The following is a 13,513-nucleotide window of genomic DNA, read 5'->3' as shown; positions in this document are numbered from 1 at the left end:
TGAGTATTAAACATAGTATATAATTATTAGGTATATTAAGAAATAGTGGGGAGTTATTCATAATATGTAACATACTTGTGGAAATTCTAATATAGTTGATATAAGTGATTAGTAATTGTGTGGTATATTAGGGAATGTGGGCCGTTTCACTAAAATGTCATTCTAGCGTACATAAAATTATGCTTTCGCATATTTTGGTGCTGCCCAGAGGGCAGTTTGGGCAGAATCTTGGCTTTGGGAGCCAAGGGCAGGAGTTTGATCCTCCTTCCTCTGATGTTTTGGGGAGGGTTTAAACCTCCGGTCTTCGACTTACAAGGTCGACGCTTTAGTTTAAGCTACCAGAACTAGTTTAAGTTGAGAATTTTGTTTTCTCATCAGCTTATGACTGGTATGATGATTAGGAATAGTAGAAAGTAAATAATGGATGCAATTTGTCCAATTAGAATAAATGGTTGTTCTACGGGTTGACCTCCAATTCATGTTAAAATGATTGTGTTGGCTGTTAGGGTTCAGAATAAAAATTGGGTGATTGGTCGGAAGATACTGCTACGTTGTTTGGAAGTATGGAGTAGGGGAATTAATAGGAGAATGAAAATAGAGAATAATAGAGCTAAGACTCCTCCGAGTTTGTTGGGAATAGAGCGTAGGATGGCGTAGGCAAATAGAAAATATCACTCTGGTTTAATATGTGGGGGTGTAACTAGTGGGTTGGCTGGAATGAAGTTTTCAGCATCTCCTAGAAGGTTGGGTGAGAATAGGGCGAGGAGTGTAAGAGAGAAAATTATGATAAAAAAACCTATAAGATCTTTGTAGGAAAAGTATGGGTGGAAGGGGATTTTATCTATGTCTGAGTTAAGACCTGTTGGGTTGTTAGAGCCTTTTTCATGGAGAAAGAGGATATGAATTATGGATAGAGCTGCGATTAGGAATGGTAAGAGAAAGTGGAATGTGAAGAAGCGGGTGAGGGTGGCGTTATCTACTGAGAATCCACCTCAAATTCATTGGACTAGGATATTTCCAATGTAGGGGAAGGCTGATAGGAGATTAGTAATAACTGTAGCTCCTCAGAATGATATTTGTCCTCATGGAAGAACGTATCCTACGAATGCCGTAGCTATGAGTAGGAAGAGTAAGATTACTCCGATGTTTCATGCCTCTTTATTGAGGTAAGATCCATAATAGATGCCTCGGGCAATATGGAGATAGACGCAGATGAAGAATATTGAAGCTCCGTTGGCATGAATATTACGGATGAGTCAACCGTAATTAACATCTCGGCAGATATGGGTTACTGATGAGAAGGCTATGGAGATGTCTGCGGTGTAATGTATTGCCAGGAATAGTCCTGTGAGGATTTGGATAATGAGGCAAAGTCCTAGTAGTGAACCAAAGTTTCATCAGATGGAGATGTTTGATGGGGAAGGGAGGTCAATTAAGGTATGATTTACAATTTTAAATAGTGGGTGGGTTTTTCGGATATTTGTGGCCATGTATTCTTATAGTTGAATGAACAACGATAGTTTTTCAAGTTATTGGTCTTGGTTAAAGTCCAGGTGGGAATGATGATTTATTTTATGTCCGTAATGATAATTGGTTTAATTTTAGGTTTAATAGCTGTAGCATCAAATCCTTCTCCTTATTATGCTGCTTTAGGGTTGGTGATGGCTGCTGGGATAGGTTGTGGGTTAATGGTGGGTTATGGGGGTTCTTTTTTATCTTTAGTATTATTTTTGATTTATTTGGGGGGGATGCTGGTAGTTTTTGTTTATACGGCAGCTTTAGCTGCTGAACCTTATCCTGAAGCGTGAGGTGATTGGTCGGTTTTGTTATATGTAGGTATTTATTTAATGAGTGTGATTTTTGTTGGGAAATATTTTGCGGTTGATTGGTATAATATGAATTGGGTCGGAGTGGAGGAGAATAGTGGGTTGGATATAGTTCGGGGTGATTTTGGTGGGGTGGCTCTATTATATTCTTGTGGTGGATGAATGTTATTATTGGGAGGGTGGGTATTATTACTAGCTTTATTTGTGGTGTTGGAGTTAACTCGTGGTTTATCTTGGGGAGCTTTACGTGTAGTTAGTTAATGAGAATATAGTTATTAAAGTTATGGTTAAGAATAATAGTATAAGGTATGTTTTAATATGTCCTTGCTGTGGTTTGGTTGATAATTTGATTATTGGGATTTGTTGGATGATAGGGCTTTTTGGTCCAATTTTTTCATATCATGTTAGGTCAATAAGATGTGTAGAGATGTGTTGAGCTCAGTTTAGATTAATTTTTGGAAGAAGACGGTGGATAATTTGTGGGAAGTAGCTTAGTATATTTGAGAAGTAGAATAATTTGAGAGTTGGGGTAATTTTAAGTTGGGTGTTTGTGAGGTTGGATAGTTCGAATGCTAATAGTAAGCCGGAGATTGTTACTAAAAGGGCTGTTAATTTGAGTAAAGGGGGTATGGTTATTACTTGAGTTTTTGTTGGTAACATATTGGAGGTAATGATTAGGCCGGCAATAATACTTCCGTAAGCAAGACGTTTGATTGGGTTAATTATTAGGGGGTTATTTTCATTAATTGGGGAAGATGTATTGAATCGTGGATAATTTATTAGGGTAAAGAAAATTAAGCGAAAGCTGTAGATGGCTGTGAATGAGGTGGCGATGATGGTGAGGATAAGGGCTCAGGCGTTTAAATGGGAGGTGTTGAGAGCTTCAATAATAGCATCTTTTGAGAAAAATCCGGATAGAAAGGGTATGCCTGTAAGGGCTAGGCTTCCAATGATTAGTGAGGAAGAGGTAAATGGAAGAATTTTATGTAAACTTCCTATTTTTCGGATATCTTGTTCGTCATTGAGGCTATGGATAATTGAACCTGAGCATAGAAAGAGTATAGCTTTAAAGAATGCATGAGTGCAGATGTGGAGAAAGGCTAGTTGTGGTTGATTAAGACCAATTGTGACTATTATTAGTCCTAGTTGGCTTGATGTTGAGAAGGCAATGATTTTTTTAATATCATTTTGTGTTAATGCACATGTGGCAGTGAATAATGTTGTTAATGCTCCTAAACATAGGCAGGTTGTGAGGGCTATTTGATTATTTTGCATGAGGGGGTGGAGGCGAATAAGGAGGAAAATGCCGGCTACTACTATTGTGCTGGAATGAAGTAAGGCGGAAACTGGAGTTGGACCTTCTATGGCAGAAGGGAGTCATGGGTGAAGACCAAATTGTGCTGATTTACCAGTTGCGGCTAAGATAAGACCTAGAAGTGGTAATGTTAGGTCTATATCTTTTGATAAAATAAATAGTTGTTGAATTTCTCATGAATTAAGATTTATGGCTAGTCATGCTATGGTTAAGATGAGTCCAATGTCACCTACGCGGTTGTAGATCACGGCTTGTAAGGCAGCTGTGTTAGCGTCTGTTCGGCTATATCATCAGCCGATTAGTAGAAAGGATATAATGCCTACTCCTTCTCAGCCAATAAATAGTTGAAATATATTGTTGGCTGTTACTAAAATAATTATGGAAATGAGAAATAGTAGAAGATATTTAAAGAAACGGTTAATGTTCGGATCAGAGTGCATATATCATAAAGCAAATTCTAGGATAGATCAGGTGACGTATAGGGCGATTGGTGTGAAGATAATTGAGTAGAGATCAAATTTGAAGCTTATGTTAATATCATAGGGTCCAATATTTATTCAGTTTCAATTTGTTAAGATGGATTCTATTCCTTGATCTAGGAAAATGGATAGGGGAATTAGGCTGATGAAGAAGGAGTATTTTACGGCTGTTTTTGCATGTAGGGATGCTCAATTGTGATCAGGTTTTTTATATGATAAGGATGAGATTAGTGGAAATATTAAGATAAAGAAGATTAAGAGGAATGATGAGTTGAAGATGATATTCATGGCTCATGCTTGGAGTTGCACCAAGAGTTTCTGATTCCTAAGATCAACAGATTACTATTATCTTTCAGGAGCTGAGTTAGCCATGGATTTGAACCATGGGAGAAAGAATTAGCAGTACTTTGTGTCCCAGACCTATCTCGGTAATTAAAAAGGTTTTAACTTTTATTTTTAGAACCACAATCTAATGTTTTAGTTAAACTATAAATACATGTTCATCCTATAATGAGTTGTGGTTTTAGGATTAGGAGAAGCATTGGTAGAAGGTGAAGGGTGAGGAGGAGATGTTCTCGTGTATAGGATGGGATGAGAGAGGGAATATGATTTTGGATAGGTCCACGTTGGGTCATTAAGAATATGTAGAGGGAGTAAGAGGCAGTAATTAATACTCCTAGACCTGTTATGATGATGGTTCAGTTGGATCAATTGAATAGAGAGGAGATAATAAGTAATTCTCCTATAAGATTGGGTGTGGGTGGTAATGCTAGGTTAGCTAAGTTTGTTAGGAATCATCAGGTTGTTATAAGGGGTAGGGCAATTTGGATTCCTCGGGCTAGTAGTAATGTTCGGCTGTGAGTTCGTTCATAGTTGGTGTTTGCTAGGCAAAATAGGGCAGATGAAATCAGTCCATGTGCGATTATTAGGGTAATAGCTCCTGCAAAACTTCATGGTATTTGGATTAAGATAGCTCCTACGACTAGACCTATGTGGCTTACTGAAGAGTAAGCAATGAGGGATTTTAAGTCTGTTTGTCGTAAGCAGATTGAGCTGGTTATGATGATACCTCAGATAGCTAGGATAATGAATGGATAAGCTAGTTCTTTTGTAAGGGGATTTAATATGATAATAATTCGTATTATTCCGTAGCCACCTAATTTAAGTAGGATGGCGGCTAGAATTATTGAACCAGCAATTGGAGCTTCTACATGGGCTTTGGGTAATCATAAATGTACTCCGTATAAAGGTATTTTAACAAGGAATGCTATAATACATGCTGTTCATCAGAATTTGTCAGCTCATAGAAGTAGTTCTGAAGGTTGTGAGTATTGTATAATTATTATGGATAATGTTCCTAGGCTATTTTGTAATGTTAATAAGGCAATTAATAAGGGTAGTGAACCTATTAGGGTATAAAATAGAAAATAGATTCCTGCGTTTAAGCGTTCTGTTTGATTGCCTCATCGTGTAATAATGATGAGTGTGGGGATAAGTGTGGCTTCAAATATAATATAAAATATAATTAGTTCTGTTGCACTGAATGCTATGATAAGGAATGCTTGGAGTGAAATTAATAATGTAAGATAGATTCGTTGACGGATAATGGGTTCGGGGTATATATGATTTTGACTGGCCATAATTATTAATGGGAGTAATCAACAAGTTAGGATTAGTAGTGGTATTGATAAAGGATCTATAGCCAGATATTGATTTGAGGAATCTCAGCCAATATCTGAATCTCATTTAAATCAGGTGAGACTAAGTAAGGCGATAATAAGGCTGTGGGTTAAGGAAACAGGTCATAACCATTTTATAGGTGTTAATCATGTAGTCGGGAATAATATTATTGTTGGTAGTAGGATTTTTAACATTGTAGGAGGTTAAGATTTTGGAGATTGTCAGAACCATGAGTTCGTGAGGTGGCTACTAGGATGGCTAGGCCTGCACTAGCTTCGCAAGCAGAAAATGTTAATAAAATTATTGGGGTAATTGATGATGATATTGAATTTAGTGTTATTGATCAGATAGCAATAGCGATGAATATGGTTAATATTATACCTTCTAAGCATAATAAGGCTGATAGAAGGTGGGATCGATTAAGTGCTAGGCCTATTAGGCCTAGGATAAATGCTGAGCTAAAACTAAAATATATTGGAGACATAAGATGTTTATGGTTTTTCACCATAATTTACTAAGTCGAAATTAGTGGTCTTGTTTAGACTAAACATCTATTCTGCTCATTCAAGTCCTCCTTGTAGTCATTCATAGATTAGACCGAGGGTCAATAGGATAATAATAATTGATGCTCAGAGTATGGTAAGGGAGGGTGTTGATAATTGGTTTCCTCATGGAAGGGGGAGAAGGAGGGCGATTTCTAGATCAAATAAGAGAAATAGAATTGCTACTAGGAAAAAACGTAGGGAAAATGGGAGGCGTGCGCTTCCTAATGGGTCAAAGCCACATTCGTATGGGGATAGTTTTTCGTTATCTGGGTTTAAAGTAGGAAGCCAAAATGCGATTATAGCCAAGATTAGGGAAATCAGGGCTGTGATAGCGATAGATGACATGATGAGGTTCATTACTTTTCCTTGGATTCTAACCAAGATTAAATGATTGGAAGTCATTTGTACTGGTTTATACTAGAAAAGTAATTATGAGCCTCATCAATAGATGGAAACATAAAGGAATAATCATACTACATCTACAAAATGTCAGTATCATGCAGCTGCTTCAAAGCCGAAATGATGTTCTGATGTAAAATGATATTGGATTTGTCGTAGCAAGCAAATTGCTAGGAATGTTGAGCCAATAATAACATGGAGTCCGTGGAAGCCTGTGGCAACATAAAATGTTGTGCCATAGACACCGTCGGCGATAGTGAAAGGTGCTTCGTAATATTCTATAGCTTGGAGGGTTGTGAAATAGAAACCTAGTATGATGGTTAATGTTAAGGCTTGGATGGCTTCTTTTCGATTACCCTTTATAATGCTGTGATGTGCTCAGGTTACTGTAACGCCTGAGGCTAAGAGGACTGCGGTATTTAGGAGTGGAACTTCGAATGGATCAAGTGGGAAGATTCCTGTAGGGGGTCAGCATCCTCCTAGTTCAGGGGTGGGGGCTAAGCTTGAATGGTAAAAGGCTCAAAAGAAACCTAGGAAAAAGAATACTTCTGATGTAATGAATAAGATTATGCCATATCGTAGTCCTTTTTGTACTGGGGGTGTGTGATGACCTTGGAATGTTCCTTCTCGGATAATATCACGTCATCATTGGATTATAGTTAATAGAAGTAGAGCTAATCCTAAATATAATAGGGTTAATGTATGGAAATGGAATCAAATAGCTAAGCCTGATGTTATGAGAAGAGCAGCGGTAGCTCCTGTTAGTGGTCATGGGCTTGGGTCAACTATGTGGAATGCGTGTGCTTGGTGAGCCATTATACGTTTTCTTGTAGATAGAGGCTTAATAAGAGGACAAATACATATGCTTGAATTATTGCGACAGCGACTTCTAGGACAGTTAATAAAAATAGGATTATTGAGGTTAGTGCTGCTACAGTAGGTATTATAGTAATTAATACGAAAGCTGCTGTTGCAATGAGTTGCATTAGAAGATGACCTGCTGTAAGGTTTGCAGTTAGTCGGACTCCTAGTGCTAAGGGTCGAATAAATAAACTAATTGTTTCAATAACAATTAGGATTGGAATTAATGGGGTTGGAGTACCTTCTGGTAGTAGGTGTCCTAAGGCAATAGTGGGTTGATTTAGTATTCCGATCAGTACTGTGGTTAGTCATAGGGGGAGGGCAAATGCTATATTAAGTGAAAGCTGGGTTGTGGGTGTGAATGTGTAGGGGAGCAATCCGAGGAGGTTAATAGAGATTAGGAATAGTATTAGTGCTGTAAACAATATAATTCATTTATGGCCTTTTAAATTGATTGGTTGTATTAGTTGAAATGCGAATCGATTAATGAATCAGGCTTGTAATGTCATTAACCGATTATTTAATCATCGGTGGGTAGGAGTTGGGAAAAGTAGTCATGGTAAGCTAATTGCTAAGGCGAATAATGGAATACCTAGAAGGGAGGGGCTTAGGAATTGGTCGAAGAAGTTTAGGATCATGGTCAGTTTCAAGATTCAGGTTTAGGTTTTTCTGCACTTTTTGATGTGGGCTCATTATTGAATGAAAATTTTATTACTTTTTTTGGGAGAATAGTAATGAACATAATTCATGAAAATAATAGGATTACAAATCATGGGTGGGGGTTGAGTTGAGGCATATCACTAAGGGTGGTAGGGAATCACCAATATTTAGCTTAAAAGGCTAATGCTAGTCCCAGTTTAGCTTCTTAGTGAGGCTTCTTCTAGTATTAATGAAGATCAAGTCTCGAAATATTCTAGTGGGACTGCTTCAACCACGATAGGTATGAAACTGTGGTTAGCACCACAAATCTCTGAACATTGGCCATAATAAACTCCCGGGCGGGAAACGATGAAAGCGGTTTGGTTTAGTCGGCCGGGTACAGCGTCTATTTTTACTCCTAGGGCGGGGACAGTTCATGAATGGAGAACATCCTCTGCTGAGACTAGTACTCGAATGGGGGATTCTATGGGTACAACTATTCGGTGGTCTGTTTCAAGTAAGCGATATTGTCCTGGGGTTAGGTCTTGGGTTTGAACTATGTAAGAGTCAAATGTTAAGTCTTCATAATCTGTATATTCGTAGCTTCAGTATCATTGGTGACCTATAGCTTTAATAGTTAAATGTGGATCATTAATTTCATCTATTAAATACAGAATTCGTAAAGATGGTAGAGCAATTATAATGAGAATAATAGCAGGTAAGATAGTTCAAACGATTTCAATTTCTTGGGAATCAAGGATATATTTGTTTGTAAGTTTTGTTGATACTATGGCTGTAATGATATAGAGGACTAGGGAGCTAATTAAGAATACAATTATAAGGGTATGATCGTGAAAATGGATAAGTTCTTCCATAACTGGGGAGGCTGCGTCTTGAAATCCTAATTGTGATGGGTGTGCCATTGTAAGATACGTGAGATTTAAACTCACAATTCTACTCTGACAAAGTAGTGTAATATATTTTACTAGAATCTTAATTAAAGAAAGTGACAGAGTGGTAATGTGGTTGGCTTGAAACTGACATATGGGGGTTCAATTCCTTCCTTTCTTGTTTAAAATGAGGTTCGTTGAACTTGAACGAAAGCGGGTTCTTCATAAGTGTGATAGGGGGGAGGACATCCGTGAAGTCATTCTACGTTTGTATGTGGGAGTTCAATGGACAGTACTTCTCGTTTGGAAGCGAAGGCTTCTCAGATAATAAATAACAATAAAATTACTGCTACTAACGATACTAATGAGCCAATTGAAGAAATTGCATTTCATAGAGTATAGGCATCAGGGTAGTCTGAATATCGTCGTGGTATTCCAGCGAGTCCAAGGAAGTGTTGTGGAAAGAAAGTTAAGTTTACTCCGATGAATATTAAAATAAATTGGATTTTTGTTCAAGTAGAGTGTAAGGTAAAGCCTGAAATTAATGGGAATCAATGGATGAAGCCTGCTATGATAGCGAAAACTGCTCCCATAGAAAGAACGTAATGGAAGTGGGCTACTACATAATAGGTATCGTGGAGTACAATATCTAATGATGAATTAGCTAGTACAATTCCTGTTAATCCTCCAACAGTAAATAGGAAGATAAAGCCTAGGGCTCATAATAGAGGTGTTTCTCATTTAATTGATCCTCCATGAAGTGTTGCTAATCAGCTAAATACTTTAACACCTGTAGGAATTGCGATAATTATTGTTGCAGATGTGAAGTAAGCTCGTGTATCAACATCTATTCCTACTGTAAATATGTGATGGGCTCAAACAATAAAACCTAATAGGCCGATTGCTATTATTGCTCAGACTATTCCTATATAACCAAAAGGTTCTTTTTTACCTGAATAATAAGCGACTACGTGTGAAATTATACCAAATCCTGGAAGGATTAAGATATATACTTCTGGGTGTCCGAAGAATCAGAATAGGTGTTGATATAAAATAGGATCACCTCCTCCTGCTGGGTCAAAGAATGTTGTATTTAAGTTTCGGTCTGTAAGTAACATTGTAATACCTGCTGCTAGGACTGGTAATGAAAGTAGTAGGAGGATGGTGGTTACGAGGATAGATCACACAAATAGGGGCGTTTGGTATTGAGAAATTGCTGGTGGTTTTATGTTAATGATAGTTGTAATAAAATTAATAGAGGCTAAAATTGATGAAACTCCTGCTAAGTGTAGGGAGAAAATAGTTAAATCAACTGATGCTCCTGCATGGGCTAAATTACCTGCTAAAGGTGGGTAAACAGTTCAACCTGTTCCTGCTCCGGCTTCAACTCCTGCAGAGGCTAGGAGTAATAAGAATGAAGGAGGAAGTAGTCAAAAGCTTATATTATTTATTCGAGGGAAAGCTATATCAGGTGCGCCAATTATCAGGGGCACTAGTCAGTTCCCAAATCCACCAATTATTACAGGCATAACCATAAAGAAGATTATTACAAAAGCATGGGCTGTTACGATTACATTATAAATCTGATCGTCACCTAAAAGGGATCCGGGTTGACTTAGCTCAGCACGGATTAAAAGGCTAAGAGCTAGACCTACCATTCCTGCTCATGCACCAAAGATTAAATAGAGGGTGCCAATATCTTTGTGGTTTGTAGAAAATAGTCAACGATTAATTGCCACAGGTAAGATGGCCGAGGAATAGGTGGCGGATTGTAGCTCCGTATACAGAGGTTAAATTCCTCTTCTTTCCAGTCTCGTAGTATAAGAATACATTGGATTGCAAATCCAAAGAAGGAGATTAGTTTCTCCCGGGACTTTCTCCCGCCTTTGTGCTTTACGGCGGGAGAAAGTAGATAAAAGTTCGCTGGATTGAACGTTTAGCTGTTAACTAAGTTTTTGTAGGATCGAGGCCTGCTTATCTATAAGGTTTTAGCTTAATTAAAGCATCTGAGTTGCATTTAGAAGATGTGAGATAAAATCTTGCAAATCTTATCAGAAATTAGAAGGTTTTCACTTCTGCTGAAAGCTTTGAAGGCTTTTGGTCTAAGTTAACCTAAATTTCTTATATTATTAATGTGAGAATAGTTGGTGTAAGTGGAAGGAGTATGATGGAGATGGAGGCTGATGTGGTTACGAGTATATTTGGGTGAATAATTTTTGTTCGTCATGATGATGTTATGTTTAGGGGTTTGGGACTGATTGTTAATGTTGTTGCATAGCAGAGTCGTAGATAGAAGAATAAGCTTAATAGGGCTATGATAGCTATGATGGTGGCTGGGATAACTAGGTTTTGTTTTGTTAATTCTTGTAGAATAAGTCATTTTGGTATAAAGCCGGATAATGGAGGTAACCCTCCCAATGATAAGAGTGTTATGAGGGTGATGATAGATATTAATGGTGATTTAGAGGATGAGGAGGCGATGGAGTTAATTTTTGTTGAGTTAAATAGGATGAATAGGATAAATGTTGTCAGGGTTATAATAATATAGAGAGTTAGATTAAGGAGGGTTAGGTGAGGGGCATAATGTATAATAATAATTATTCATCCTATATTGGCGATTGAGGAGTATGCGAGAATCTTTCGTAGTTGGGTTTGATTAAGGCCTCCTCATCCTCCAATAATGGTAGATAGTAGTCCTAATAATATGAGTAGATTTGGGTTGAGGACGGAATGGAGTTGAAGGAGTACAGCAAATGGGGCGAGCTTTTGTCATGTTGATAGGATTAATCCAGTAGTTAAGTCTAGTCCTTGTAATACTTCTGGTAATCAAAAGTGTAATGGTGCAAGTCCAATTTTTAGGGCTAGAGCAGTTGTAGTTAGTGTGGCGGAGGTTGGGTTTAATAATTCAGTTAGGCTTCATTGGCCCAATGTTCAGGCGTTTGTTACGCTAGCAAATAATAATGTAGCGGAGGCAGTAGCTTGGATAATGAAGTATTTTGTGGTGGCTTCTACTGCTCGTGGATGTTGTTGGCGGATTATTATTGGGATAATAGCCAGGGTATTAATTTCAAGGCCCATTCAAATTAAAAGTCAGTGTGAGCTAATAAAGGTGAGGGTAGTTCCTAGGGCAAGGCTAGGAATGGTAATAATTAATGTTGTTGGGTTCATTAGTAAAGGAAGGATTTTAACCAACATAATTGGGGTATGGGCCCAAGAGCTTATTTAGCTGACTTTACTTAGAGAATAGTGTAAGTGGAAGTGCGAAGGGTTTTGATCTCTTAGGCATAGGTTCAAGTCCTATTTCTCTAAAGGAAGTGAAGAGATTTTAACTCTTATGATTCACTCTATCAAAGTGATCCTTTAGTTCAGGCACACTTCCGGTTAGGTTAATGGAGGAAGGCTTGCTATTGTAAGTGGAAGGGTAATGTGTCATAATATAATTGCTAGAGTTAATGGTAAGAAGTTTTTTCATACAAGATATATAAGTTGGTCATAGCGGAATCGTGGATATGATGCTCGAATTCATAGGAAGAGAAGGGTTAGGGTTGTAGCTTTTATTATAAGGCTAAATGTGGAGGTTTGTGGTATAATAGGATTATATGAGGTTCCTATAAATAAAATGACTGAGAGGGTATTTATTATTAGGATGTTAGTGTATTCAGCCAGGAAAAATAGGGCAAATGGTCCTCCTGCATATTCGATGTTAAATCCAGATACTAGTTCTGATTCTCCTTCTGTAAGGTCAAATGGTGCTCGGTTAGTTTCTGCTAGGGTTGAGATATATCATATTAGGGCTAGGGGTCATCCTGGGATAATGAGTCAAATGGTTTCTTGGGTGAGGTTAAATGTATGTAAGGTAAATCCTCCTGTAAAAATAATTATAGATAAAAGAATTAGTCCTAGACTTACTTCATAGGAGATGGTTTGGGCAACAGCTCGTAGAGCTCCTATTAGTGCGTATTTTGAATTTGATGCTCAGCCTGACCCCAGGATGGTATATACTGTAAGACTTGAAATTGCTAAAATGAATAGTAGGGCAAGGTTTAGGTTAATAATGGAGTGTGGAATGGGTAATGGTATTCATATTAAGAGAGCTAGTATTAGAGCAATGGTAGGGGTGGCTAAGAACAATAGAGGGGAGGATGCTGATGGGCGGATGGGTTCTTTAGTAAATAATTTAATGCCATCTGCGATTGGTTGTAGGAGGCCGTATGGTCCTACTACATTGGGGCCTTTTCGGAGTTGTATATATCCTAAGATTTTGCGTTCGATTAGGGTTAGGAATGCTGTAGCTAGTAGAATTGGAATAATGTAGGCTAATGGATTAATTAAATAAAGTATAAGGGTTTTGAACATAGTTAGGGAGAAGATTTGAACTTCTGAGATAAAGGGTTTAGGTCTTTTGCAATTGCCTGGCTCTGCCACCCTAACAATCCCCTTTTTTTGGGATAGGCTGAAAGATATTTCTTCTTACCTATTTAAGTTTATTTCAATAGATGAAGGTAGAGCGTGCTTAAGGCATTGGCTCTATTTTTCCGGTCCTTTCGTACTAGGAAAAATTTTTCATAGATAGAAACTGACCTGGATTTCTCCGGTCTGAACTCAGATCACGTAGGACTATTAATCGTTGAACAAACGAACCCTTAATAGCGGTTGCACCATTAGGATGTCCTGATCCAACATCGAGGTCGTAAACCCTTTCGTCGATAGGGACTCTGGGAAAGGATTGCGCTGTTATCCCTAGGGTAACTTGGTTCATTGCTCAGGTAAATCCTGGGTCAGATTTCGATAAATGTTTTATTATTCAGAATAGTTGTTCTGATTTTTAAGTATTTGAATACTCAGTCGATGAGGAGGATTTATTTTTCTCCTTGGTCAC

At 37.9% G+C, this 13,513-nt stretch overlaps 13 protein-coding genes across 13 annotated transcripts, besides 23 other annotated features; 1 reads left to right on the top strand and 12 right to left on the bottom strand. All coding sequences in view use genetic code 2, as the record gives it.

The window, feature by feature from the left end:
* Positions 1-205: part of a D loop (control region) that runs on past the window's edge.
* Positions 206-274, top strand: a tRNA (tRNA-Pro).
* Positions 275-345, bottom strand: a tRNA (tRNA-Thr).
* CYTB lies at positions 346-1,490 on the bottom strand. Its single transcript has one exon. Coding sequence (YP_002808549.1; cytochrome b) is annotated over positions 346-1,490 (1,145 nt in total).
* Positions 1,491-1,492: 2 nt separating this feature from the next.
* Positions 1,493-1,562, top strand: a tRNA (tRNA-Glu).
* Positions 1,563-2,087, top strand: ND6. Its single transcript has one exon. A coding sequence (YP_002808548.1; NADH dehydrogenase subunit 6) covers positions 1,563-2,087, from the start codon at positions 1,563-1,565 to the stop codon at positions 2,085-2,087; it is 525 nt and encodes a 174-aa protein.
* ND5 lies at positions 2,070-3,908 on the bottom strand. The gene has a single exon. A coding sequence (YP_002808547.1; NADH dehydrogenase subunit 5) covers positions 2,070-3,908, from the start codon at positions 3,906-3,908 to the stop codon at positions 2,070-2,072; it is 1,839 nt and encodes a 612-aa protein.
* Positions 3,909-3,980, bottom strand: a tRNA (tRNA-Leu).
* Positions 3,981-4,047, bottom strand: a tRNA (tRNA-Ser).
* Positions 4,048-4,116, bottom strand: a tRNA (tRNA-His).
* On the bottom strand, positions 4,117-5,494 carry ND4. Its single transcript has one exon. Coding sequence (YP_002808546.1; NADH dehydrogenase subunit 4) is annotated over positions 4,117-5,494 (1,378 nt in total).
* On the bottom strand, positions 5,488-5,784 carry ND4L. Its single transcript has one exon. A coding sequence (YP_002808545.1; NADH dehydrogenase subunit 4L) covers positions 5,488-5,784, from the start codon at positions 5,782-5,784 to the stop codon at positions 5,488-5,490; it is 297 nt and encodes a 98-aa protein.
* Positions 5,785-5,853, bottom strand: a tRNA (tRNA-Arg).
* ND3 lies at positions 5,854-6,202 on the bottom strand. Its single transcript has one exon. Coding sequence (YP_002808544.1; NADH dehydrogenase subunit 3) is annotated over positions 5,854-6,202 (349 nt in total).
* Positions 6,203-6,272, bottom strand: a tRNA (tRNA-Gly).
* A 2-nt stretch (positions 6,273-6,274) lies between these two features.
* Positions 6,275-7,060, bottom strand: COX3. Its single transcript has one exon. A coding sequence (YP_002808543.1; cytochrome c oxidase subunit III) covers positions 6,275-7,060, from the start codon at positions 7,058-7,060 to the stop codon at positions 6,275-6,277; it is 786 nt and encodes a 261-aa protein.
* On the bottom strand, positions 7,060-7,743 carry ATP6. Its single transcript has one exon. A coding sequence (YP_002808542.1; ATP synthase F0 subunit 6) covers positions 7,060-7,743, from the start codon at positions 7,741-7,743 to the stop codon at positions 7,060-7,062; it is 684 nt and encodes a 227-aa protein.
* Positions 7,734-7,901, bottom strand: ATP8. Its single transcript has one exon. A coding sequence (YP_002808541.1; ATP synthase F0 subunit 8) covers positions 7,734-7,901, from the start codon at positions 7,899-7,901 to the stop codon at positions 7,734-7,736; it is 168 nt and encodes a 55-aa protein.
* A 1-nt stretch (position 7,902) lies between these two features.
* Positions 7,903-7,976, bottom strand: a tRNA (tRNA-Lys).
* On the bottom strand, positions 7,977-8,667 carry COX2. Its single transcript has one exon. Coding sequence (YP_002808540.1; cytochrome c oxidase subunit II) is annotated over positions 7,977-8,667 (691 nt in total).
* A 2-nt stretch (positions 8,668-8,669) lies between these two features.
* Positions 8,670-8,739, bottom strand: a tRNA (tRNA-Asp).
* A 5-nt stretch (positions 8,740-8,744) lies between these two features.
* Positions 8,745-8,815, top strand: a tRNA (tRNA-Ser).
* Position 8,816: 1 nt separating this feature from the next.
* On the bottom strand, positions 8,817-10,373 carry COX1. The gene has a single exon. A coding sequence (YP_002808539.1; cytochrome c oxidase subunit I) covers positions 8,817-10,373, from the start codon at positions 10,371-10,373 to the stop codon at positions 8,817-8,819; it is 1,557 nt and encodes a 518-aa protein.
* A 1-nt stretch (position 10,374) lies between these two features.
* Positions 10,375-10,444, top strand: a tRNA (tRNA-Tyr).
* Positions 10,445-10,510, top strand: a tRNA (tRNA-Cys).
* Positions 10,506-10,540: an origin of replication (origin of L-strand replication).
* Positions 10,541-10,543: 3 nt separating this feature from the next.
* Positions 10,544-10,616, top strand: a tRNA (tRNA-Asn).
* Positions 10,617-10,685, top strand: a tRNA (tRNA-Ala).
* Position 10,686: 1 nt separating this feature from the next.
* Positions 10,687-10,756, bottom strand: a tRNA (tRNA-Trp).
* Positions 10,757-11,802, bottom strand: ND2. Its single transcript has one exon. Coding sequence (YP_002808538.1; NADH dehydrogenase subunit 2) is annotated over positions 10,757-11,802 (1,046 nt in total).
* Positions 11,803-11,871, bottom strand: a tRNA (tRNA-Met).
* Positions 11,872-11,943, top strand: a tRNA (tRNA-Gln).
* Positions 11,944-12,013, bottom strand: a tRNA (tRNA-Ile).
* A 2-nt stretch (positions 12,014-12,015) lies between these two features.
* ND1 lies at positions 12,016-12,990 on the bottom strand. The gene has a single exon. A coding sequence (YP_002808537.1; NADH dehydrogenase subunit 1) covers positions 12,016-12,990, from the start codon at positions 12,988-12,990 to the stop codon at positions 12,016-12,018; it is 975 nt and encodes a 324-aa protein.
* Positions 12,991-13,065, bottom strand: a tRNA (tRNA-Leu).
* Positions 13,066-13,513, bottom strand: part of an rRNA (16S ribosomal RNA) that runs on past the window's edge.

Source organism: Chiloscyllium plagiosum, mitochondrion, assembly GCF_004010195.1.
Source record: "Chiloscyllium plagiosum mitochondrion, complete genome".
NCBI lineage: Eukaryota > Metazoa > Chordata > Chondrichthyes > Orectolobiformes > Hemiscylliidae > Chiloscyllium > Chiloscyllium plagiosum.
The sequence above is the reverse complement of the archived record's forward strand: the minus strand, read 5'-3'. Positions and strand labels throughout refer to the sequence as shown.